At 52.3% G+C, this 26,936-nt stretch overlaps 1 protein-coding gene across 3 annotated transcripts; it reads right to left on the bottom strand.

Moving 5' to 3' along the window:
* Positions 1-1,674: 1,674 nt before the first annotated feature.
* Positions 1,675-26,733, bottom strand: MELTF (melanotransferrin). Of its 3 annotated transcripts, none has more exons than XM_053565051.1 (16): positions 26,567-26,733; positions 23,952-24,106; positions 22,710-22,809; positions 20,447-20,629; positions 18,464-18,620; positions 17,279-17,346; positions 13,105-13,292; positions 12,237-12,417; positions 11,408-11,559; positions 10,316-10,412; positions 9,196-9,390; positions 8,435-8,591; positions 8,278-8,345; positions 6,145-6,332; positions 3,907-4,105; positions 1,675-3,466 (listed from the first exon to the last, which is right to left on the bottom strand). In XM_053565051.1, the coding sequence occupies exons 1-16, from the start codon at positions 26,613-26,615 to the stop codon at positions 3,381-3,383; spliced, it is 2,223 nt and encodes a 740-aa protein (XP_053421026.1). In that variant the 5' UTR covers positions 26,616-26,733; the 3' UTR covers positions 1,675-3,380. The 3 variants fall into 3 exon arrangements, with proteins under 3 accessions (XP_053421026.1, XP_053421028.1, XP_053421027.1); XM_053565053.1 differs by having other exon boundaries at positions 8,435-8,588; positions 26,567-26,725; XM_053565052.1 differs by having other exon boundaries at positions 1,675-3,463; positions 26,567-26,684.
* Between the last annotated feature and the right edge of the window lie 203 nt (positions 26,734-26,936).

Raw genomic sequence — 26,936 nt, forward strand, 5'->3', positions numbered from 1 at the left:
CTTCTCTTCCCATCCAGGCTGCATCCCACACTTTGAGGGCCATGTGCACAGGCAGGTGGACATGGCAGCTGGCTCACTACACTCATCTACACTCCTGCAAAGAACCAGTCGTAGCCGTCCTGGGAGGCAGGACGTAGGGAAGAGGCCCATGCACACCCTGGGAGCTGGCTCAGGGCCGTTGGGGGTATGAATTCCAGGGTCCTAGATATCTGGACCTAAGAGAGATGGTCTCTGAGTGAACGTATCCCTTTTCCCTGTGACTGTGGGTAGGGTGTGGCTGGGGGGGGAGAATGTACACCATGTGTATCACCTGGGAGCCGGTTGAACTGCAGACTCTTGGAATCGTGCCAGAACTTCTGAGTTAGAACCTGCATTTTAACAAGATCCCCAGGTGATTCGTGTGCACATCAAGCTCTGAAAAGTACTGCTCTGAGGCACAAACCTGAGGACCCTAGTCCCTCTTACCCAGGTCTAGGGGTGGTACTGACAGTAGGTATCAATACATATTTGCTCAACTAATGGCAAATGTCCCCTAACATAAGCCTGGTAACCCGCAGGGGGCATGGCTGCCTGGCTCACAAGGATATTATTTCCTCTTTCCCTGGGGCCTCAGTGGCCAATATTTCAGCTACACACTCTGCTCTGGCCAGAGCTGCTGGTCTGGTAACAGATGCCTGACCTATACTGGGCTCATCAGATTATCTCTGTTAAGAATTTTAAACTTAAGCCAAGAAAAGAGGCTCCGGAGTAATAGCAATAGTGAACACGTGCCAAGCATGGTGCCCAGTGTCTTATATATAAGATGATCAATCTTCACAGCAACCTCACCAGGCAGGTATTATCACTCTGCTTGTTTTCCAGCTGAGGAGCTCGGGCTCCCTGGGGTTAACTCTCCTTTCCCAAAGGTTCAGAGGGGGTACGGCAGCATTAGGAGAGCAGAGTGGCTGGATGGCTGAAACTGAGCCATCTGATGCACAGAGGAGGTCTGCCGACTTGGGTTGCCCAGGTTCCCTGGGGGCTGCGTAACTTCATGATTGGAACAATGATTATGGGAAATAACCTGTGTGCAGTGGTGGGCAAGACCTGGCTCTGGGAGATGCTGCAATGATGGAGGGAGGAAACCTGGGGGCCAGGAAGAGCAGGAGCAGTGGAAAAGGGGAGCAGAGAGAACCTTCACCTCCTGAAGGGAGAGCAGGGCACTGGCCAAGACCAGCTGGAGTCCATCCGAACCTCAGTACAGACCAGACAGTGCTCACTGCAGGGACTCTTGGAGATTTGCTTCCCCTCTCCAGTGAGTTGGCGGCAAGCTTGCTGAAGAAAAGGTGTTGGCGGCTTATTTTGGAGACATGGGGCAGGGGGCAGCAGAGAAATTTGCACCCTCCTCTGCACCCAGCCCCAGAGAAGCGGACACCCCAGAGACTGAGTGGGTGGAGGCAGCTGGGATGTGCTGGGTTGAAGCCCTGCGGGGGCCAGAGAACCACTCCAAATTGGAGAAGGGAGTGGGGGCCTCACTGACTAGGAGTGGTCTCTGACTCTGATTCTCTAGGAACACAGCTCTGAAAGGAGTGTGCCATTCTGGATGGAGCAGAGCAGTGACCTCAGGTTGGCGTTTGAGCACCTAAGAAAACAAAATCAGCAGCAGGAAGTTTCTCTCACAGTCCAAGCCTCTGTGTGTGCAGGGTTGTCTGGGTTTATTTAAAAAACAAACCAACATCTTTCATTAGCACTGTCACAGCAAAGGACCCTGCCCTCATCTGACAATGGAAGATCACTTACATAGCACTGTCCCCGCAGGCCACACTTTAAATGGCTCACATAGAGGTGTCACATTCTGGGCAGCACACTAGCCCAGGGGAGCCACACAGAAATACACGTCTCACTGCACAAATATCCCCTAAAACAAACAAACAATCATCTGGTCAGAGAATCACTGGCCCCCTACAATGAGGAGGGTACCAAGCTTGGTGGCCCCTTGCAGTGGGGTGAGGTGACCAGGACTCCTCAGGACGATGTGACTACAGCCAGGAGCTGCCAGGGCCTCCTTCCTGTTGAGAGCTGGAAGGCATCCGTCCCAACGCCCACAGGAGGGGGCGAGCCACCAGGAATCGGCCTGTCATCAGAATCCCCAAGGCCCCCGCAGACCGGGATGCAAATAGCTCCCGACCCACGCGGCTCCCAGTCTGCTGACGAGGGCTGCTTGCTCCGGTTTCTTCTCATTCTTTTTTTTTTTTTTTTTTTTAAGAGAGCAAAATTCAGAGTAAGAAGAGTTGGCAGTTCTGGAAACTTTTTGTGGCTCCTCAGACAACTGTAGCAAAGTGGAGTAGAGAGAGCGCCCTCTTTGCCGACTGTCGCAGGGGGCAGAAGCGGGGACCTTCCTCTGGAGAGAGTGGCCCCCGGAGTTCACCTCGGCACGGTCACCTCCTCTGACAAGGGAAGGTGTCTCCCCAGCCCAACTTCAGAGGCCCTCCTCGCCGGAGGCCTGGGTCACCTCCCGCTCCCTGCAGTCTGGGGGCTACTGCTGTTGACAGGTGTCCAGGAGCGGTCCCTGGCACCACCTCGGGGATAGGGGACGACGCGAGCCAGGCGTGGGCTAGAGTGGGGCGCAGCACGGCTTGAGGCCTGCGGTCCTCAGCAGACGCCTGCTCCGCAGGATCACAGCCCCAACCCCGCACGAAGCCTCCCCGCCTCACTAAGGGGCATTTCCTTCGCTGGGGGTCCCTTGCCATTTCGTCCCTAGAGTCCAGCCGCTCTCCCCTCCCAGCCCAGCAGAATCGGCCATGCGTTGAGGTGGGCCACGCCAAGCCACGGACAGGGACAAAGGGCTGATTGTGCCCAGCAGCCGCGCCTGTTTGGAGGCCACACAGTGTCCCTGGGAGAAGACTCGCGGACAGGCGGCGGGGGACAGCCGGGGAGACGCGGGCGGCTCGGGGGGCTGCGGGGTCCGCGCTCCCAGGCCGGGGCCGCAGGCCGCGGCGGACTCTGGCGGCTCGGGGGGAGGAGGACCGGGCTCTGCGCAGCCGGTCTCCCTGGCAATCGGCCCCCTCCCGCGCAGGCCGCGAGGCTCCAGGTGGCGGGAGGCGGCTGTTGGCAGCGCGCCCCGCGCCAGCCCGGGGGCGGACGAGCCTGGGGCCGGCGCCGCAGGTAGCGCGGGGCCAGGTGGTGCCTGTGGGCGGCGGGGCTCCCGCAGGAGGCGCCGGCGCCCGCCCCACTCGAGGCCCGGGGACTTTTCCGAACATTCGTCTTTATTCCGCTTCTCGGGCCGGGCGGCCGACCCGGAGCGCTCTGAGGTTGCGCCCGCGCCCTCTCCTGTCGCGCGGTGTTGGGCGACATTCCCTCCCCGAACCGGCTCCGTGCAGCGAGGCGGCGCCGCCGGCAACCGCTCAGGGCGCCGGCTGGAGGAGGCCAGCAGCCAGGGGCAGCGGGAGCAGCAGCAGCAGCAGCAGGGGCTCCCTGGGGACAGTGACTGCTGGGGACAAACACAGCAGTTAAGGGCTCGAGGCGCCGGTAGCTCTGGTGCTGCTGCGCTGGAGCGCAGGACTCTAGGGGGTGATATTTCTGTGTAGGAAACCTGCCCCTGCCTCCCTCCTTCCACCCGCTTACAATTTTTCTCTCCGTGGTTTCTTTACATATTCATTCCTTTCAAAATTATACTATATGTATATTTATGTCGTTGCCTCAAATCCTCTCAGGACCATCATTTTTAGCATTTAAACTCATTATCTAGGTCTCTTTGGGAGACATAGGCAGTGTTCCTGCTGTTATTGCCTGCACCCTCCCTGCTGAGATCCTGGCCAGTTCTCCTTGCTTGTCTGTTGTCTGTAAAATGGGGGCCTCCTGGAGACCCAGGATACCCTCAGCTCCATCAAAGTTTTTGGGTGATGTCGCAGGGCCGCGGGGCTGACATACCTGCTCCCGAGCACTGCTGAGACAGCATCCCTTCCAGAGCTGCCACGTAGTCAGGCCCCAGCCAGTCCTGGTAGGTGGTTTTCTCCCCTACAGGCACCGCACGAACTGTGGCATCTTTGAAAAGCAGGTCTTGGCCATGATAGTTGGAGGAATCAAACATTTTGAACCCATTCCTATTGTGATCGTCTCCAAACAGGTCCTGGAAGCACCACAAGCAGACTTACTTCTCATCCATGGTCATAAGTGGTCACCTACCCAGGTACTGCTTGGTACAAATTACATATGGTGACCTAAGGTGTGAGTAATTTCAGGGCACCAGGACTCTGACTTGAAGTCATCAGCTTGAGAACTGGCCAGCCTCTGTCAGCAAAGGGGTGTTGGGGAAAGCTATAACCATGCTCTATCCTGCAATAGGTACCATTGTAAGAGTCATTCAGAAGCATGCTAAACCAGTTCTTGGATGCAGAATGGAAGCAGGAAAAAAAGGATAAATGGGATAAATGAGGGATGATGTGGAAGAGATTACAGCATTTCACAACCTTTTCTGCCATGCTGTCTCATTCCATCTTATGGGTTTCCTTTCCGAAACAATTACATTGAAAGAGACTTTTGTTCTCTGATAGACCACAGTCTAACAGGTGACTTGAATGTCTTTACTGCCCCACTCTCCTAGCATCCTGCTGCTTTCTCCCCTGCTGAGAATCGTGTGTGTGTGTGTGTGTGTGTGTGTGAGAGAGAGAGAGAGAGAGAGAGAGAGAGAGAGAGAATGAATGCCCTATGGCCGCAGCCTTAACACAGCTATTAAAAAAACCAAAAGTAGTATGAGGAATTGTAAATAGAAATGTAAATAGAAAATAGAAGTGGGTAAACGCCTACACAGGGTGTTAAATACTGACCTAGGAGGAAAGAAGGAGTTGTCAAATGGCTATCAGTCTTTTTGGAGAGAACTCACAGATCCTCTTGAAGATCTGATGAAATCTATCAACCTTTCACTCCTCACAATGCACATCCATCCAGAGTTTACATCCATACAGGATTCTCCCTCCCCTGCCGTATGTTAGAGGGTTTAGAGACCCCCTACCCCTGGGGAAGTGTAGGGACCTAAAGTAAAGAACTCATAGTTTCAAAGTTTAGGAACAGGCCTGGAGAGTGGGTCAGCTCTGCAATTTGTGGTTCTGGAGAGTGGGGGGATGGAGGGTAATTTTAGCTTAGGTCAGTTGTGGGAGAGGGGAGTGGTTAGAAACCAGGGGCTCCGTTGTCAGAGAACTTGGGTTCAAATTCTAGGTGTATTTTGAAGGTACAGCGAATGGGATTTGCTGATGGATTGGATATAGAGAACGAGAGGAAGACAGGAGACAAAGATGACTCCTGAAGAAATGGAAGTGCTAAAGGGATTCCAACTTTGGACTTGATCAATTTGAGATAGATGCCTATTAGAAATACAAGTCAGAATATCAGGTAGGTAATTGTTAAATATGCAAGTTTGGGACTGAAGCCAGGCTGTAAATTTTGAAGCCATCTGTATATAGATGGTATTTAATGACATGAGACTGGATGAGTCAATAAGGGTACAGGTGTAGACAGAAGAGGGCTGAGAACGGAATCCTGGGGGATTATAATATGCACAGGCCAGGGCTATGAGGAAGAGTGACCAGAGATGGGGGAGGAGGCCAGGCAGGGAGCCAACTGGGAAAAGTGCTAAAGGGAGGAGGGGCCCATGGCCAGTGCTGCTGAGAGGTCAAGTATAATGAGGACTGAGAAGCAGCCACTGAACTTAGCAACATGGGTGACTGTGACCTTCACAAGGTCACTTTCAGGGCCCTGGTGAGGGCCTGTTTGGAGTAGTCTCCATCCTTAAGGGAGACCAGAAGGAAAGGAATTAGTTCACTCCAAGGTAGTGACAACTCTAATTTGGTGTTTTGCTCTGAAAGGGAGGAGGATTATGGTTACAAGAGGATATGAAACCAAGAAAGTTAGTTTGTTTTTTAAAGATGGTAGAAATAACCGCATGTTTGTATGTTGGTGAGAATGGTCCAGTTAAGAAGGAGAAATTAATGATGCAGGAGATGGAGGGGACAGTTGCTGGAGGGATGACCTTGAGTAAGTGACTGTCATAGAATCTCCCCACAGGCTTGCTCAGTTTCTCCCAATGTCTGTTCCAGGTAGACTAAGGATTCCCAGGGCTTGGCTCACCTTAGCTGCCTAACCCTCAATGAGGCAGCAGTGGCCCTGGCTCACCTGGGCCTTGTCCAGCAGTCCAAACACGGTGAAGATGTTGGTGTCTGGCCGGACCATGACAGCATGGGATGGTATCTGTGCCAGGTTGCAGGCTGCAAACTGGGACACCTCAGCCCGTGCCCCATTGGGGCACAGCAGCTCATAGTCCTGTGACCTGAGCTCAGCAGCCCAGGGCTCAGAATTGTGACCTGAGGGAAGAGGGTGGTGTGGGAGAGGGGGGCGTCGGAGGGAGTGGGGAGAAGGATAGAGAGAGGCTGCTGTTCTCCTGGGTCCCCAAACTTCTCTACTTCTCTGTGGGTAGTTGGCAATATCTGGTCAGCTCTCCAGCCCTCTCCAATCTCCAGATGCTCTGATCCATCACCAGGTGAGAGGAGCCAGCTGTGATAACTTATTAGTAGCAGATCCTACTGGTAGGCACTAAGGAGCACCTACTATGTGACAGGCACTTCATGAAAGCTACTTGATCCTCACGACAGTAACGCAGGGCATGTGCTATTGTCCCCATTTTATAGGTGAGGAAACTGAGGCTCTTAAAAATTCCCAGGCAGGGCGGCGCCTGTGGCTCAGTGAGTAGGGCGCCGGCCCTATATACCAAGGGTGGCGGGTTCAAACCCAGCCCCAGGCAAACTGCAACAACAACAAAAAAAAAATAGCCGGGCGTTGTGGCGGGCGCCTGTAGTCCCAGCTGCTCAGGAGGCTGAGGCAAGAGAATCACATAAGCCCAAGAGCTGGAGGTTGCTGTGAGCCGTGTGACACCACGGCACTCTACTGAGGGCAGTAAAGTGAGACTCTGTCTCTACAAAAAAAAAAAAAAAAAATTCCCAGGCAAAGACTCCCATCTATGTGTTACAGCCTTGGCCCTCAGGGCGGGGTGAGTTCCTGAAGGTGGTGAGTGATCTCCACCCCTAAAGGCTGAAGTTCTAACAGTGGAGGGGACATCACATCGCCCCTAGACATAAGAGGCAGCTTTAAGGGCTCCTGCTTGCAAAGAATCTCATTGGGGAGGTTGCACTTGGGGCCCAGGAATCAGCATTTTAAACCAACATCCCAATGATCCGGAAAGCAGGTGGTCCTAGGGCTTCCTGAGAGAACACTCTTGTGGGGAATGGCATTATCTTTGTGTCTTCATCATTCACTTAGCATGCACCCTCCTCCCACTTCCAGAAGGAGCTCCAGGGGAGCCAGCAGAGAGCTTAAGATAAAAGGGAAATGGGTGTCCCTGGACATGGGGGCCCCTCCCTACCTGCCCTCCTCCTCTGACCCCATCCCAAAGCACACCAGGCTTATGCAGGATCACATGGCTTCCTCCCCTAGGGGATGGTGGCCTCCCCAGCAGGCAGGGGCCAAGATTCGGAAGACCAACTGGTGTTTCTCTATCTTGCTTCCATTTGCCCAATCCTCCCTGTCCTCCAGGCCACAGCCCTGCCTTTCTGGGCTGAGTCTGAGAGAAGTGTTAGGATGGCATGGAGGAGACTGAGCCTCCAGCATCTGAGATCTCAAAGCCTGGGGTATAGGTAAGGCATAGGCAAAGTACAAGCAATTAGTCTTGGAGAAAAACAGCCTCCAGTCTTCAAAATGGACACAGATTCACTGAGGAAGAATAGGAGGGCACGGGAGTGCTGTGGCTGAGGGCCCCACGCTCTGGTAGGAGGAGATAAAAGGCGTTCTGGAGCAGAGTGTTCTTGGGCAAGTTTTTCCTGGAGGAGCCCAGGCAGGTGACTCTAGAAGAACAACCCCCTGTGTGATGTGTCTGGGGTGTGTCCTGCCTCCGAGGGCCTGTGATTTCCCAGCACAGGGCAGTGACCTGCTCAGGACCAAATACCAGATGCTGATGTGAACTGGTGACCCTGTAGGGAGGCTCCTGCCAACCCCACCCACATACTTTGGCACTATATAATACGCCCAAATTGACCAGAATTGAGTTTCTACCATTCAGTGGAATAAGGACTTGAATTCCAGAACAGTAAAGACTGTTATGTGTCCTGCACCCTTAGACCTATGGCCTAAGGTCTGTTCTTAACACATGACCCCTGGGGCTTTCTTAGCTTGTATCTGGATTGTGTTGGGGACAGGGAAAAGCCAGCCCCCCTACACATGTCTGACCCTGCTCAGCCTGGCCTCCTGTTCACCTACCATTTGTGTTGTCAAACACGGTTGTGTGCCTGACGAAGGCTACATCACCCGCATTCTCCACCAGGCACCTGCCACACAAGAGGACAAGGCGGGCGTTGGGAGGAGGGCCCCACCTGCTCCCTGGGCCTAACACTGCCCAGCCTGCCCCACTGCGTACCTGAAGGCGCCACTGTAGCCGTAGTACCTCTCCTGGCTGTTGCCCACACACTTGTTGCGGCCGCGCTCGTCCCCCACACAGAGTGCACACAGCGAAGGAGGGTAGTTCTTGGGGTTGTTCACGGGCACACAGCTAGCATTGAAGAACTCACTCACTGCTGGGGAGGAGGTGTAGGGGTGTGATGAGGGGCTGGTGGCAGGGAGGAGACGGGAGCACCACTTCCCCATGAATCTACCCACCCATCTGGCTCTGCTGCTCAAGGCCAGCCATTTGCTCTGCTCTCCACCCAGCTCTGAATGGCATGTCTCCTCTCAGAGGATCTCAAGGATGAAGGAAAGCAGAGATTGCCTGTGATATCCTGTCACAACTTCTGTAGTCACCCAGCCTTTGCTTGAATTCCCTCAGAGACAGGGAACTCACTACCTCATAAGCTATTCTTTTCTAATCAGAGCAAATGCCCAGCTGTCTGGAGGTGGCAGATACTAGAGCCAACTCTAGTATTGTCTATGTGTTTGTGTGGGTGGTTAGAAGAGAATATGTTTTATTTTTTCTGAGTTACCAGCCAGAAAGTCGGGTGATTGAACACACGGAAAGGCCTTGTGTATGGCTTGTGGTAGATACATGGCAAATATCTCCAACTTAGTGCTTGTGAAGATTCCTGGCCACTTTCCAGCAAGGTCTCCCAACCCCAGAGCTGGCTGCTCATCTTCAGCCAATCCCAAAGAAGAGCTCTCAAGTCTGTGACTCCTTAAGTGTGGTACCTGTGAGGACATTGCAGTTGTTGGGTCGGATGAAGCCCCTCTGGATGAGGGCACCCACAGGGATATTCCAGCCCGCGGCACTGCTGAAGGCCCCGTGGCAGGAGCGCTTGCTGCGGAGCTCATCCAAAGTGAAGGCGTGGGAGCTGTCTCGCTTTACCACGGCCACCACAAAGTACGAGTTGCTCTTGTCCTCAGCTGGGGAGAGAGAGACACCACACACCTGAGAGCTCGGGGCCAGTCCCATGGGGCCCTTCCCTAAACCCATTCCCTCCTGCCTCTCCTGTTGCGCAGGCCAAGGAGCAAATCCAGCAGGGCCCTCTTTGCTGGGTAACCCCTTGAGTGGCTCCACTTTTCAATCCTCCCCGAGAGGGATTTCTTTCTTTCTTTATACCCAGGTGTTATTTTTCTCACCTCTAGGGGGAAAAGTGGTGGCACTGCCTAGAGCCACAGAAACATTTTCTCTGCACCCAAAGACTTCTCACATCCAAGTGGAAAGGACTCAAGGCCCACAGGTCACTACTTAGGAGGCCCCGGGCCAAAGCCTCAGCCCAGGCCACAGAGAAGGTGAATGAGCTGACAAAGGAGGGACTCCTGAAGTTCCCCTTCATGGGCTGTGATGGTAAGGGCTGGGTGACTGATGGTAAAAGGCTGGCAAGCTTTGTACAGAGTGGGCTGCTGGCTAATGGTGGTTTTTATAGTCTCAAAAGGAGTACTTAAAAGGAAGAAGAATTTGCAACACAGACTGTCTGTGGTCTGTAGACCCTTTATAAGAAGATTGCCAATCCTATGGGCGGCGCTTGTGGCTCAAAGGACTAGAGTGCCGGCCCCCCCATATGCCAGAGGTGGTGGGTTCAAACCTGGCCCTGGCAAAAAACTGCAAAAAAAAAAAAAAAGAAAGAAAAAAAGATTGCCAACCCTTCAGAGACACTCATTGAGTAGATGGGGAAACTGAGGGCTGGGGCAGGAGGGGTGTGCCTGGTGACAGATAGCAACTAGCCCAGGGAGACAGGTGCCCAGAGAGAGCTGGAGGTTTTGGAAATGACTGAGGGGGGCACATTTTTATATTTATAAAACATCAACCACCTCTCAGCCAGGGCCAGGTGGCAGGCACTGCACTCACGGGCATACTGCTCCCCAGCTGCGGGAATCAGGCCATATGTCTTCCCCGCCAAGTAAATGTCCTCGCCTCTCAGGGTCACAGCGTCAATATGCCCGGCCTGAAGGGAACAGAAAGAGAGGCCTGGGAGGCCCCAGCATGGCTCTGGATGCCGGGATCCCATGGTGGGTGGGGACAGGGCCTTGTCTCTTGGGGCTTGTAGCTTCAGACTCTCTCCCCCTGGGGTACCTGGGTAAGGAAAACCCCATCTTGACCATCTACCACTTCCTCTCCTTGTGGGGGTGGGGATTGGGAGGGGCTGGAACCTATTTGCTGTGTCTGCTTCATTCTTTCTTGTTACCGTAGCATGATCCCAGCCCTCATGTTTGCTGGGGACTATTGGTCCCAGAGGACTGGACAGTGTATTTCCAGCTCCCAGCCAAGGACTGGCACACAGCCAAGTGTGGTATATTTGTCAAATGCACGTACAAATGGAAGAATGACCTAAGTCTTGAAAGATGGCGCCAGTAAGGAGGTAAACAGCCCCACCTTGGCTGGGGATGAGGCGGCAGGAAGATGGGCCCAGGGCCTTGTTCCCCTGGAACCCCTGGGCCCTTCAGATCACCTACCCCTCACCCAACTTGTTTATTCAGAACACTCCTGATAGGTGGCCCAGGACCCTGCAAAGGGGTTGATCAAGCCATGGTAGTGTGACAAACATGGGGAAGAGAGGGGACACCTGTACCCAGGCAGGTTCCCCACATCATTCAGGAAAAAGCAGGAAATACAGACAGACATTGGATTAAGGTGGTGACATCCACTCCCCAGACCTTCTCCTTCCTACTGTGCTGTCATGGAGGACACACCCTGAGCCACTGTGGATTGTCCATACACCAGCTGGTGACCTTGGAAAGTTGCTGCCTCAGCCTCTGGGGAAATGGCCTCTTTTGTCTGTCTCCCGGGTTGGAGTACTGGTCCCCATGGCCCTTTTTAGGTGGCCTAGGACTCTTTTTCTCTGAGGGCTTGTTGCAAGAGACATTCTTCCCCTCCCCAGGTGGCACAGGGACAGATGGTAAAGACCACCCCAGCACTGCCCCACCTGGGCGAAGCCCCCACCTGGATCTGCTCCATGCAGTGCTGGGGGGACTCGGCCGACACACACTGGATCTCTGGTTTGAGCCTCTGCCGGCTGAAGGCCACAGCCATGTCTCCACACTTCTGGATCTCAGGAGTAGACAGCACGCACCAGCGCAGGTAGTGGGGCAGCCCTATGTGGAGTGATCATGTGGTCCCTGTCAGGCTTGTCCCGCAGGGCAGGGCCGTGGGGCCGGTACCACCATAGGAAGAAGTTGGAGTCAGACCTAAAGAATGGGTCTTTCTCTTATTATCTACGGAGCCAAGATACTTAATTTAACCATCTGATCTCGCCTCTTCATACAGAAAGGGGATAACCGTACTGACTGTCAGAGGTTGAGGCCGAGCGTGGCTGTCACATATCTTAGTATCTGGCACCTGTTTCCCTGGCTGTAGGCAGGTATATGTGGGGACAGGAGTAGAGGCAGGGGGCCAACTGTAGACTACTGTAATAGTCCAGGAGAGACACTGCCTGGGCCTGGGCCAGGGCCATGGAGTGGAGAGGGGCAGGAGTGAGAATTTGTGAAGGGAGAAATGACAGGATGTGATGGCCCCAGGGGCCCTCTTCCCAAGACAGGTCAGGTCCTGATGGCCTGGATCCCGCTGCTAGGGTAGGTGGGGCCTCCAGGGTATGTACATTGGGCTGTGCAACCACAGAGCTTTCTCCCCAGAGCCCCAGAGGCAGAGAAATGGAAGCAACAGGTTTCCACAGAGGTCGAGGGGCACAGGCCAGGCCTCCCAGGTGAGGGTCCCCCCCTGGTCACTGTCCTGGAGAATACAGCTGTGCCTGAGAAGGGACAGGCGGACTTACGATTGGGGTCACAGAGCAGACCCTTCATGGCGTGCAGGTACTCACGGCCCAGCCAGGCCTCGTAGGTCTGTGTGGCGATGGGGACAAGCTCTGAGGTGGAGTCTTTGAATAGCAGGTTCTTTTGCCCATAGGCCTCAGAGCTGAACATCTGGAAGCTGCTGTCTTCATGGCTGAACAGACGCTGTGTGTCAATGGGTTGGGGCAGGGGCTGGTGAGATGCTCCCAGGCCATAGCCTTTTCTCCAGGGTTCAATCCCCCCCACTCCTTCTTCCTGTGACCTCAGGCCAGCCACCTATTCTCCGGGCCAGGTAATGTCCCCTCCACCCAGGTACCTCTCCTGATCCCGTCTCCTTCCCTTGTGCCCTGCCAGTTCATCCTAGTTCATTGTGCCTTGTCACTCAGCTGGTTGGACACATAACTTATGGCCCAAGTGTGGATGGTCCTAAGGACCAGCAGGGCAGCTGCAGTCTAGACAGGGTAAGACTAACAGAGGCTCGGTGCACCCGGAGTTGGAAACATTGCTGTTAAGAGCAGCAGTTTGAAGCAAAATGTTCCACCACATTTAATTAAATAGTGTTGATTACATTAAATGTCGGTTGTGTTGTTTTGCTTTCTCCTCTCATGTTCTGGTTTTGGTCTTTACAGGCACAAGTACAAGGAGCTTTCTCTGAAGGGACTTGAATCTCCCTCCTCAGGCCAGCCCTCCAACCTGCCAGCCTCATTCAGAGGCCTGGGGCCCCAGCCCTGGTGTGTCCTGGGTAAGGTCTCTGGGTCATGCCTCTCCTGGCCTTAGCCTTGAGCGTTACCCTGGTGAGCGACAAGAAGGTCTGGTACCACTCAAGAAGCTGTGCAGAGGCCCTGAGCCCACCTGGCCTTCGTTGAGCATCCGGAAGATGAGGCCCCCATCTGTGTCAGCCCGGACCACCACGGCGTGGGCAGGAACCCGGGCCAGGTGGCATCGTCTCCACTCAGTGACTTCAGCCCGGCTGCCATCCCGACATAGCAGCTCGAAGTCCTGTGACAGCAGCTCCTGGTCCCAGGAGGGCAGTGTTTTCCCTGGAAAGATGGGAAGCCTGGGGTGAACCAACTGCTGAACTGGGAGGGGTTTCCAGAGGGCTTCCGTGAAGGGCCAGGACAGGGAGGTTGGGGTGAGGCCAGGTGTCATGGAGATGAGAACCCAGGACGCAGGAGGAGAGCTTGGTGGCTGCACTCTACAAGCCCAGGGGTCTCTACCTAGTTGCTTACATCTTCTACCTCTCACCAACTTGTTTTACTAAGACAGATTTGCAATATCTGATAATAATATCATACAGTACATATACACAGGACTATTTATTCAAGACAAAAAGAGTAAGAAAATAAGAGAAGTTTAGGATGAGAGAGATGACTGTACCAGAGCCTAGAATGAACTCACTTACTGCTGCCATCTGGCACTAAATTTGGCTCTGAGTGGGGGCGGAAATATATCCTGACAGAATCCACCCAGAACTGTGGCCCAGAGAGAAAAGGGTCATTCCCCAAAGCTTTGCCCATAACCCCAACTGTTAATATCTTGGTGCATTTCCTTCAAGTCTTTTTTAAAATTTTATTTTCTATTAATATTTTATAACCATTTCTTTCTTTCTCTCAGAATTTTACTCTGTCACCCTGGGTAGAGTGCCCTGGTGTCATAGCTCACAGCAACTTCAAACTCCTGGGCTCAAATGATCCTCTTGTCTCAGCCTTCTGAGTAGCTGGGACTCTAGGTATCCATCACAACGTCCAGCTAGTTTTTCTATTTTTTTTTTTTTTTAAGTAGAGATGGGGGTCTCACTTTCTTCAGGCTGGTCTTGAACTCCTGAGCTCAGAAGATCCACTTGCCTTGGCCTCCCAGAGTGCTAGGATTACACATGTGAGCCACCAGGCCTGACCAATTTTATAACCATTTTTAACATGTTTAAAGACACAGTTGTTAGGCAATTTTGCATTTACTTTTTTTTTTCATTTATCTTCATACAGTGTTGTCTACATTATTGGAAACTTTCCACAAAACTCATTTATTTCCTAACAGAAAACAAGATTTATTTGAAACAGTGACTATTGACACCAAATAGGAATATTAAAAAAACTAATGGTAAGAACTGTAACCACCAGATGATCCTACGTAACAATATTTTTATGACTTTGAATTTGAGGGGGAAAAACCTCTACTAGGCAATAGGAAGGGAAAAGATAATTTGTAGGATCATGAAAACTTTCACTCTTAAGCTATTTAAAAGCAAAATCCAGAAAACAACACAGTAATATTTTGGAAGAGCTCCGTAAATGTCATTGATAGTGGCTTCATCAGAGTTTATAGCACTCCTAATTTCTCAGTGCAACACTTTCTCCACTCCCCAGCTTTTCTCTATTTCTAAATTGCTGCAAAACTTTTAGCTAGATCTGTGGGTATCACCTGCCTTCCCGTGAGACAAATGTCATTTAGGTGCTCCCCGCCACTAGGCCAGGGATGATGACAATCCTGTCACTTCACGACCTGAGATATTTATGCCAATTCTACTCTCTTCTCTTATGGATCTTTTTGTGTGAAGACACGCCTTTAAAAAATTACTTCCTGGGTGGTGCCTGTGGCTCAAAGGAGTAGGGTGCCGGCCCTATAGGCCAGAGGTGGTGGGTTCAAACCCAGCCCTGGCCAAAAACTGCAAAAAAAAATACTTCCTTAGAGGCTGGGTGAGGTGGCTCACACCTGTAATCCTAGCACTCTGGAGGCCGAGGCAGGTGGATTGCTTGAGTTCATTAGAGCAAGACCAGCCTGAACAAGAGTAAGACCCATTTCTGAAAATAGCTAGGTGTTGTGGCGGGCACCTGTAGTCCCAGCTACCCGGGAGGCTGAGGTAGGAGGATCACTTGAGCCTAAGAGTTTGAGATTGTTGTGAGCTATGATGGCTCACTCATGGCACTCTACCACGGGCAAAAAAGTGAGACTTTTGTCTCCAAAAAATAAATAAATAGGTAAATGAATAAATAAAAAAACAAATAATAAAGACAAAAAATTAATTCTTTAGATTAATGTCAAAATTTGTTAGCCAATGCATCTCATTCTTTGCCTGCCCTCCAAGCTCTCCTTCTTGACTCATCTGGGGTCCTGTCCAGGTGCCCATTTTTGTAAGACGGATCTGCCCTAGCGACCATCTTTCATGCTTCATCCTTTTTTAGATCATGTGTTTTGCTCTTTCTCAAACCTGACTTATATTTGCCTTCATAAAGGTCAGACTGTGATGTACTTTCTGATCTAAAAGGCAGAAAGATTAACAACAAAAAGACAATGATTTTTTAAAAAATATAATGATCACCACAAAAAAACAATATATATATATATATATAATGATCAGACATTCAGGAATAAGCAAAACTGGACAAAGAAAAGTCTGAGTAGTGTTGTTGGCAGGAGGGGAGAGGGGAGGGGTTTGTCCTAACTGATATCTAGATTTCGGTGGTGGTTATACAACTGTATGTTTTTGACAAAACTTATAGAACTGTATTTCAAAAAGAGTACATTTTGCTGCATGTAAATTTTTATCTCAATTTAAAAAAAGAAACAATCTTTAGGCAAATCCAAATGGAGTGATATTTTATAAAATAAATGCCAATGTCATAAAAAACAAAGACTGGGCCAGGTGCCGTGGCTTACGCCTACATATAATCCTAGCACTCTGGGAGGCCAAAGCAGGAGAATTGCTCGAGCTCAGGATTTCGAGACCAGCCAGAGCCAGAGCAAGACCCCGTCTCTAAAAATATCTGGGCATTGTGGCAGGCACCTTGTAGTCCCAGCTACTTGGGAGGCTGAGGCAAGAGGATCGCTTGAGCCCAAGAGTTTGAGGTTGCTGTGAGCTATGACGCCATGGCACTTTACTGAGGATGACAAAGTGAGATCCTGTCTCAAAAAAATAAATAAATAAATAAAAAACAAAGACTGAGAAACTGTTCTAAGAGCAAGGAAACCTAAGAGCTTGAACAACCAAATACCATGAATGATCACAGATTAGGTCCTAGCTCTGAAAAACATTGATACAAAGGAGAGAATTAGGACAGTCTGTGAATCTGGAATATATCTGTAGATTAGGGGCTAGCATTTAATCAATGTTACATTTCCTGAATGTGATTACCGTGGCTAGGTGTACATGCTCTTGTTCCTAGGAGATACTTACCACAGCACGACACAGGCAGGTGTACTCTCAAATGTGTCAGAACACAAGCATGCATGCCCACACGCTTACAGAAAGAATAAGAAATCAAATGGGACCCAATGCTAAAAGTTGGCATCTCAGTAAAAGATAGTTGAGAGTTCTTCAGATTATTCTTGCAACTTCCCTAAAACTGGATTATTTCAAAATGTACATGACAAGGACATAATGGATCAATATATGACACTAACCAAGGGATGATGGATGGCTTCTTCAGGCAATAAGAAAAAATCCCAGGAAGGGGCACTAGATTAGAGCCAGTGCCAAGATTTGCAAACTTTTAAAAGTAGACTCCTGGGGCTGGGCCTGATGGCTCACCTCTGTAATCCTAGCACTCTGGGATCCCTAGGCAGGTGGATTGCTTGAGCTCAGGAATTCGAGACCAGCCTGAGTAAGAGCAAGACCCTGTCTCTACCAAAAATAGAAAAAAACTAGTCAGGCATCGCGGCATATGCTTGCAGTCCCAGCTATTCTGGAGGCTGAGTCAGGAGGATCACTTGAACCCAAGAGTTTGAGGTTGCTGTGAGGTGTGATACCATGGCACTATACCCAATGTGACTGAGTAAGACTTTGTCTCAAAAAAGAAAATATATAATAAAATAAAATAAAAGCAGACCTCCAACTTCAAGAGACCCAGTGCCATATATAAATCAGAGCAGGGCAGGGCTTGCTCACTGGCTCCCTTGCTGGGCCTCATAGAGCAGTGGGAGCTCCACTGGCAATACCCAGTGGCTCAGAGCAGCACTGAACTAGGGCCCAGTCCTTCTCCAGGCAGCCCCAGCCTGAGACCCTGCCTCTGTGGGCCAGCCTGTCACTCACCATCCGTGTTCTCCAGCACTGTACTGTGCTTCACAAAGGCCACATCCCCTGCCCCTTCTGCTAGGCACCTGTGGAGGAAAAATTGTGAGCCCCTTGGCCCTGCCCATCTTGGTCTGGCTGGGGGCTGGGCTGCAGGGGTGGCCCCAGTGCGCACAGGCTTCACAGTTATGCAGAACCAGATTTCAGATCCCCAGCTCCTGGCTGTGTGGCTTTGCCAGGTTGCGGCCCCTTCTTAGCCCCTATCGCCAGGAGAGAGGACATGAGAAACAGCTCCTATGGGGCTGCTCTGAGGATGAGAGACCTTTTCTAATCCAGGATAGATCCTGTGCAATCTAGCTGGGCCTGTACAGGGAAGGTGTGCCGCTGGCAGTTGCTCTCAGCAGCAGCCTCTGCACTCTTCTGTGCAGAGGCAGGGGATTGGACTAAAAGGCTTTTCATGACATACCAAAAAATTCCTGAGTGGGGTCAGGCACGGTGGCTCATGCCTGTAATCCCAGCACTCTGGGAGGCTGAGGTGGGTGGATTGCCTGAGCTCAGGAGTTCAAGACCAGCCTGAGCAAGAGTGAGACCCTGTCTCTAAAAAATAGCTAGGCGTTGTGGTGGGCGCCTGTAGTCCCAGCTACTTGGGAGGCTGAGGTAAGAGAATTGCTTAAGCCCAAGAGTTTGAGGTTGCTGTGAGCTATGATGCCACAGCACTCTACTGAGGGTGACATAGTGAGACTCTGTCTCAAAAAAAAAAAAAAAAATTCCTGAGTGGAAGACACCATGACTTCTATGTATTCTCTGTCATTGCCCAGAGTGGGGGGCAGGTCAGGGCCTGCTGGGCAAAGGGGCTGGCCCCAAGTGTCAGGCCACACTCTCCCGCCCAACTCCCCTCCCCTTACCCTCCCTGCTGGTCTGGGACACCAGAACGTGGACATGGGAGTGGCCAAAGGCTGTTTTTTTCATTTTCTTCTCTCTGAGCCATCACCTCTCTAAATATAACAAACATGTTGATTTTATGAGCAAATCCAGCTTGGCATATTCCAGTTGCATGCTCTGGGCACAGAACTGTATAAAGGGTGCTTTGAGGTGTAGCCCACACTGCCTCTTTCCTTTCAAGCTGTCTCTGGGCAAAGGTGTTTTTCCCCAGTCCTGTGGCCTCAGCTCCTCCCTGCCCGGCAGCCCTTCCCCCGCGCCCCTCACCGGAAGGCCCCGCTGTAGTCGTAGTATCTCTCCAGGGGGCTCTTGTCACACACCCCTTCCCCAGAGGTGTCGCCCCTGCAGAGGCGACACAAGGACTCCGAGTAACTGGTCTCTCCTGCCCCCGGGACGCAGCTGCCCCCAAAATAGTTGCTGACAGCTGTGGAAGGAGGCAGAGAGGTCACTCAGCAGGACTTTGTGTGGACCTTTGGGATGGGTCGGGAGGGGCCCGGGCTCCTCAAGGACATCATCTGGACTCTTTTGAGAATCCCTTCACCTTCTAGCTTCAGTCTGAGAAAAACTGGGGAAGTGGATCAGATCAGTGATTCTCAAACCTGGCCATAAAAATAGCAGGGGCATCTGTGGTCATTTAAAAATAAGGGAAGGAATATACTCAATTTTGATATGAGGACAATTCATGACAATTAAGGTCACGGTGGGGTTGGGGGAAGGGGAGAGCAGAGAGAGAAAGAAGCAGGGAGGAGTGGAGAAAGGAAGAGCAGAGAGAGGGAGGGAGGGGTGGAAAGGAAGAGCAGAGAGAGGGAGGGAGGGAGGGGTGGGGCCTGGTGTGTGCCACACCTTTTGGGGGCAAGACAGGATTGGAACAGGGACTTTATGTAACAAATGCAATCAGTGTAACCTGGTTTCTTGTACCCTCAATGAATCCCCAACAACAACAACAACAACAAAAATTATGAACACACACAACAAAATAAATAAATAAAAATAAAGGAAGGAGGGAGAGGGTGGGGGCACAAGGGGTGTGGTTCACCTTTTGGGGGTGGGAGACAATTATAAGAGGGTCCTTATCTAACAAAAGCAATCCACGTAACCTGGTTCTGTGTACCCTCAGTGAATCCCCAACAATAAAAATAAAATAAAATAAAAAAATGGCTCTGGCAGCAGGGTGGCCTCCTGCAATCCGAGCACTGGGGGAGCAAGACAGGAGAATTTATTGAGCCCAGGAGTTCCGGGCTGTGTGAGCTGTGACCAGGCCACTTTGCTCTAGCACAGGCAACACAGAGAGACCCTGTCTCAAAAAAAAAAAAAAAGTAAAATTAAATAAAAATGGCTCAGGGGAATAAAACATTTACTCACAAATGACCACATAGGATAACTAAATAGCAACTGGATACTGTTCTCATTGTGCATTTCATGGCCAAAGCAATGACGTGTGGTTAATGAAAGGGGGGGAAATAAATGATTACGGAATGCGGATCATTAACTGGAGAGCCCGAGGAGGGGAGGACAGCCGGCAGAAGCAGGTCTTGTTGGTGAGGAGGTTGACATTTGCTGACACACCTGGCTGTTGGCCCCTGACAGCTCAAAACCCAGAATCTACCCACTTCACAAATATTTGTCCCGTGCCATGGGAGGACGCCCTACTGTCCCCACCAGAGCCAGTTTGGCCATGCTCATCACTCAGCCAGACTGAGCTCTTCCAGGAGAGCCAAAGAAGTAAATGTTCCATAAATTTGCCAAGTGACTGATATGCCACCCACACTTGGCCACCTGCAGACTTCCAGGTTCTTGGGGTTTGTTGTGCTGGTTTACGTGACTGAGTGAGCTAGTATGCTACTTGGGAGCTTTCCGGGTACAAGTTAGGGGTTTGTCTGCATCCTAAAGAAATAGTGTTTCTGATGCCGTACAGCTGGGAGCTTGTTCTATACCAGGTCCATATCAGGTGGGAGTTGCTCCTTGGCAATTCACAGCCTTCCCACTGTGGGTTAAGCCCTGTGCCCAGCTGTGTCATGTGGGGCACTGGGACAGGTGAGTGACAGTCATGCCCCATTGGGGCCAGTTAACCAGGAACTCAAGTGGTGGCAGCACAGGGCTGAGTAGAGGGAGTGATGATCACATGTCCGGGAAGGCCCCTGGAGGAGGAGGGACTTTGCTGCACCTTAAGAAACATGACCGTGAGGCTAGGGAAGCTGAGGAAAGGATCAGGGCAGCCTGGAGGCCTCCCTGCCTGCCCAGAGTCCTCACCTTTGAGCACGTCGCAGCCCATCACCGAGAGGCGGCCACTCTCCACCAAGTAGCCCACAGGCACGTTCCAGCCCACTGTCCGGTTGATGCCCGTGTGGCAGGACTTCACACCTTTCAGGGTGTTGATGGTCACATGGGAGCTCCTCTTGACCACAGCCACCGCATAATAGGAGGTGCCAACTTCTAGAAGGGGAGAGGAGAGCAGTGAGGGCAGCAAAGGGACCCCTGTCCAGGGAAGCTGCAGTGCCTCCTTGTCCAGGAGAGGGACGTGTGCATCATCCTTAGTGAGAGAGCAAGTGGCAGAATCCACACTTCTCATCACAAGACCTTGCCCTCCACCAGGGAGATACTATCCTGGGATGTTAATTGAGTCTTTGATTTCCCCCCTTGCCTTCTCAAGCCAGCCAGTGCTCAGCTGGGTCCACATTTGCCCACATCAGGAGAGTTCCAAGGCAGTAGCCTGCTGGCCTTTGCTTCCCCAAAGCCCAGGCCCTTAGGAGAACTTGGAGGAGTTGAGGGATGTACTGTGGTTCTAGGATGAGCATGGCTGAGCGGATCAAGGGAGCAGGGCAGGGGCTGCTCTCAGACCAGAAGAAGCGATTCCGCGTGCTGAGGGTGTAGGGAGGCAGAGCCACAGAGAGAACTAGCGGTGGGATCCCAAGTCACCCAGGACCCTGAATGGCTGCGGGAGGCATGTGGTGGGCAGGCAAGGCTCTGAGGCCTTCCAAAAGATCCCCCTATGCCAGGGGTGTCCCAGAAGGTGCCATTCAGACAAGGCGGATGACTCAGCCATGGTGTCTCACAACCAAGGGCCTCCTGTTGTGCACACAGACAAACACAAACTGCCCTATGTGGTGAGCTGTCCAGGATCAAGTTATAGAGAATAAAGCCAGGGTTATTTCTTGCACACTGGAGCCACCCTGACTAAACACCCCACCCTTTCTTTCTAGTTCAAGCCCTAAGATCTTTCCTGCTCGGAGTGTTTGTCAGGACTCTGCTGACCCCTCCTGCCTGCTCCAGCTCAGTGGGCTTCCCCACACCTTCATCCTCCCTCTCACAGACTTTCCCCTTCCTCACAGCACCTGCCATGTGTCACTGCATTTCTTGTGTTGTTTGCTCTATGGCTCCTGCTCTCTGAGGGCAGGAACAGTCTCTTTTGCCTACTACCTGAGGGGCAGGTAGTAGGTAATTAATGCAGGTGCTAAATGAAGTAAGGAAGAGCTGTGTGGCGGACATACGGGACAGGGCTGTTTTTGGCCCATAAGTACAAAGGCCAACTGGTTTGCGGGTCCTGTGTCATCTGACGACCATGAATTCAGCAAGTGCCCAGCCAGTGCCTTCTCCCAGCGAGACCCTGTGTGGGGTGCCAGAGGGTGGCCAAGGAGGAGAACTAGGCCTCCTCCTCCGTAGGGACAGATGGGAAGTGCCTTAGCAGAGACACATGGGAGAAGGTTGGGGCTCTGGGACCGCAAGACAAGAGGCCCTTTGGAAGAAGGTGATAGTTGTGCTGGACTGTGACAGAAGTTGGGCACTGGGTAAGTAGGGAAGGTGGGCCATATAAAGCACAGGCTGAGCTAGAGGCTAGAAGTTAGAGGCACACCCAACGTGAGGCACAGGGACAGGGCAGAGGAACTCACATTTCCCCGCATGTACTGTGTTAGGTGAGCACACACTCTGGCTCATTTTTATCTGAACAACAGGGGTGGTATTGTTATCCCCATTTTACAGTCTAGAAAGTTAAAGGCTGCCCAAGGTCACAGCAGGTCATGGGAAGAGATAGAGCTGGGATTCATCCCTGAGTCTGTGGGCTCTGCAGCTCCTGGTCCCCACCTCTGCCCCCTGCTCTGTCCTCATTCCATGCTGCTTCTGATAGAGAGGCACTAAACTTTGCTGATAGCTGAGCATTACTGACGAGTTGCATACTGACGCCTCGTCTACCCCAGGCAATGGTACACACAGCTCCATGCCCAACATGATACCAGTAACAGCTTGGTGGGCAGAATTAGAGAGCTGAGTTCTCCACCAGGAAGAACAGACCTGGGTCAGCTCTCTGTGTCCCTGGTGCTCCTCTCCTCAAGGAGTTGGAGGGAGAATTCAGGGGTTCTCAGAGGGTTTGTCTGGCTGGGACTCCAGGACTGCACTGTGGACAGGGCTAATGACCAGCTCAAGGGCTACACAGCTGGACCAGGCCCAGAAAGAACAGTCTGTTGAGCCGACTTCTAAGTGCAGGGCCTTTCTCCCTCCTCCCACTCTGCCCTCTCACCTTGGTCATACACTTCCCCGACCACAGGCTTCAGGCCATGCTCCTTTCCTCCTTCGTAAATGGCTCCTCCATCCAGAGTGATAGCATCAGCCTCCTGGGCCTGGTGGGAACATGTGGGCCAGCCCCCGCCCCGCCCCACCCACTCAGCAAGGAACTCAGGGACACCTCAAAAAGGCCTGGAGGTGTAAACTGTCCTGGCTTAGACAGCAGGCCCCTCTCCAACCAGAGCCCAGGGCTCTTCCCATTTACCAGGCCAAGGAATCATCTTGTTTTACTAATTATGTCATTTTTAAAGATACTAATAATTAATTTTATAGGACTCATAATACATATACAAATTAGCTATCAGATATATATAAAATCAGATAATATAAAATGGTAAGAAGTGAAATCAGATAATATAAAATGGTAAGAAGTGAAAAGTGAGTCTCCTTCATTTCCGTTTCTCAGCCCTCTGCCTCTACTACTAAACTGGAGGGGTTTTTTTTGTTTGTTAGTTTGTTTGATTTTCTCTAAGATAGTCTATGTAGACTGAATCCCACAAATGCTTTCTTTAATATTTTTTCATTTTTATTTTCAAACACAAACAGCAGTGTACCATCACTGTGTCGTGGGACCCAGGGACAGAATTATGGTTCAGACTGACCCAAGGCCCCATGATTGGATTAGGCCTTGGGGTCATACGAGGGGCAGAGCAGAAATGAAAGCCTGGGTATCTTTGTGCCTGCCTCTGAGGCACCCTCCCTGTCTCGTCCTGCTTCTGAAGACTGTCAGTGCCAGTGTAAAGGGTCTCCTGCCACTCAGACCTGCTTTTCCACCCTCAACTGCCCCACCCAAGACCGCTGACCTCTGCCTCACCTTCCCCAGAAACCTTACAAGTCCCATTTTGGAAAGCCTCATGGCAGGGAGATTGAGTAACCCTGGGCCACTGAAGGATGATAGTATTTGGGTCTCCCTTGGTGGCAGGACCAGTTTCTCTTCCAACTGTGGCAGGAAATCCTGTTTCTCAGATGCCTTTCCTCACTGGCGCCCATCTGAGCAGTGGCGCTCCTGAGGCCTCCCCCACCTGGCCTGGGCCCTGCTGGAAATAAACTGGCTCTTGTTGCCAGGAAACTCAGGAGATCCTATCGCCCAGCCTTGGCAGGGGGAGGTGGGCCTCCTTCCCAGTGAATGAGGCTATTGTGTGTGCCCTCCTGAGTCAGAGCCCTCTTGTCTGGGCAGGGCGGAAGGGAGAGGACTCACGGTGATGAGCTGGATGCAGTGGTCAGCCGAGGAGCCCTGGATGCAGAGGAGGGAAGGCTGGATGCCTGCTTCCCGGAAGGCCTTGCTCATGTCGCTGCATTTCTGTTGCTCTGGGTCTGAGATAGTGCACCACCGCACCTCCATGCCGCCAAGCACTGGGGACAGGGGACAGTGAAGTCCAGCTCCCCATAAAGCCCAGACCATGGCCCCACCAAGGAGGCTGTCTCCAGCAGTTCTGTGCAACCATCAGCCTGGATAGCCAGTCCTCTGCAACAGCCCTGTCTTCCCATGGAGAGGCACTGAACCACAGGGACAAGGAAGGGGCTTGGCTCATTGGCAAAGTCAAACACGGGGCTCATATTCCTGTGCTCAGGGTCTCTCTGACCAGGGACTCAGCTGTTAGCAAATGGAGTGTGGCTCAGAACCTGGTCCATTACTGGAGAGTGGGAAGACCTGCAGGGTAACTCTCAGCTACCCACTCCTCTCTCCACATCCCTCAAGTGGGAGCCTGTTGTGGGGGAGGGGAACTGGTTGGGGAATCCTGGCAGGCTCTGTGACTTGGCAAGTTCATGCCCCTCTCCAGGCCTCCAAAAAGAGGGTACTGGCCTGCATTTCCTAACTTGGCAGTATCCCTAGGTCCTCCTGAATGGGGACATGAGGCTGAGATGAGGTGGCTGAGAGTGGGGTGCCTGCAAGGAGCCTTGAACCCTCTTGGAGAATCTGTGATTATGCCAGCTCTAAACCCATCCTCCAGGGCACAGTGCCAGGCTTCTGCCAAGAAAAGAAGGCACCCAGGAAGAGAGGCTGAGGAGTCAGCAAGTTGGGTTCAAGTTCCTACCTCTCCAGCTAGTGACTTCAGGCAACTTATTTGACCTCTCTGTGTCCCAAGAAAGCAGATGAAAAAAACCCACCTCTGTGACTATGTCTTCTCTAAGAAAGTCTCAATCTTAGCTCTGGGTTGGGGGCAGAGGGCATGGAACCTTCACTATGTTCTGTATCTTAGCCCGAGTGATAATGGCTCCTTTTATGTCCACTATGTCTACATTCCATAGTATTATCTTTACTTCATAAAAGTCAAACTCTCATTATTCTAATTTGCTGTTATAGTTAATGATTCTTCATTAAATTTTTCCAGATCTAGCTGGGTGCAGTCGCTCATGCCTGTAATCCCAACACTCAGAGAGGCTGAGGCAGGTAGATTGCTTGAGCTTAGGAGTTGGAGAGCAGCTTGAGCAAGAGAGAGATCCTGTCTCTACTAAAAATAGAAAAAAACAAAACAAACCTAAAAAACAACTAGCCAGGTGTTGTATGGGAGCCTGTAGTCCTAGCTACTCAGAGGCTGAGGCAGGAGGATTACTGGAACCCAAGAGTTTGAGGTTGCTGTGAGCTATGATGCCATGGCACTCTACCCAGGGTGACAGAGTGAGACATTGTCACAGATATGGGGGAAAAACTTACTTCCTCATATCTGTGGGGTGTCTCTTTACTGATTGGACCTAGACCAATACAGAACATAAAGAAAAAAATAATGTTCTCATTTAAAAAAAGAAAAAAGGAAAGAAAACCTCCACTTCTGTGTTATAGGCAAGCCTATGTTCAAAGCCCAAGATACAGATCCTCCATGGACTTTTGCTTGGGCCCCATGATCTGACCAGGTCAGAGTCCCAGACAGCTCCCAGGCTGGGGCCCCGAGGAAGGGGCGCCAGGGTTCCCTGAGGATGATGGCTTTGCAGACCTGAGCTCCCCTGCCATGCACTCTGCCCCAGTCTGAGCTGCCACAGAGGCGGCCTGCGCTCCAACGCTCCCCACCCAGGCACGGCCCTGCTCTGCAACTAGGTCATCTATAATTTTGGTGGCCTGTGCTCAGCGTCCCCACCCCGGGGTCCCGATTGCAGCTTCCTCCACGGCCCCTCTCCCACTCCCGACGCTCCAAGGTTCCCTGCCTTTCAGAGCAATGGTGCTGGGGTGTGGTTTCATTTTTTGTACTGATGAAAAATGCACCTCCTGCAGCCAGAGTTGTAACACGAACTCCATCTCTTCCATCAGCGGGTCCCCGAGGTCCCGCTCCATGTCCCACTTGGGTCCTGACTCCCTTGGGTGTCGACGCCAGGGGACCCCGCATCGGTCCCCACCTCCATCCTCACAAGTGCTAGGTGCCCGGGAGCAGTCTTCCGGGCGGTCTCCTGTGCCTCCCCTCCACCCCCTCCGAGTCTTCTTCCCTGTCCTTCCCCGCAGGGGCTCGGGAGAAACAGAGTTGCGCTGCCCACTCCCCAATCCCTCCCTGGGATTCCACGCCTGTCAAGAGCACCTTATCTCGACACTCCAAGGCTCTCCTCCCATCCCCCGCGCCTCAGCTACGCCTTTCCTTGGGCCAGCTCAAGACCACCTCCTCCAAGAAGCGCTCCAGACATTCGGGTCTGCCAGAGGCGGGGCCAGTTCCTGCCACTGTCCCGGCTGGACGCCGCGCCTCGCGCCTCGCGCCTTCCCTGTCCACCCTCCCCCGGAGACTCAGGCTCAGGACACACTCTCCAGCCCCGGGATCTTGCTCGGTAAGGGCTGGAAAGCTGTAGGACCCCCACCAGTTCCTCTCTCTCGGCGGCGTGACTGGACCTCACCAGTGCGCAGAGCCAGGAGGAGCCACAGAGCCACGCTCGGGCCCCGCATGGTGCAGTCTGGGTCTGGACGGGTTGGGTTGGCTCTGGGTCCGGGTCCGAGTGGGTCAGCCTCAGCGGCTCTTTCTCCCTCTTTCCTTCCCCACACAGCCCCGCAGCTACTTAAGTGCGGCCCGGGCGTGCCTTGGCAGAGTCCACACCCCTAGGTCACAGGGCCCCGTGCCCCCCTTCCCAGCCCCCACCGCGACTGGACACACGGGCGGACCAGTTTGGCCTTGGCTTTTGCTCTGGCGCCTCCTGCTGGAGCCTCAGCTGGCGTGGGGGCCGGGTCTAGCCCTGCGGACCTGTTCTGGGACCCTTTCCCCTCAACAAC

This window comes from Nycticebus coucang, chromosome 16, assembly GCF_027406575.1.
Source record: "Nycticebus coucang isolate mNycCou1 chromosome 16, mNycCou1.pri, whole genome shotgun sequence".
NCBI lineage: Eukaryota > Metazoa > Chordata > Mammalia > Primates > Lorisidae > Nycticebus > Nycticebus coucang.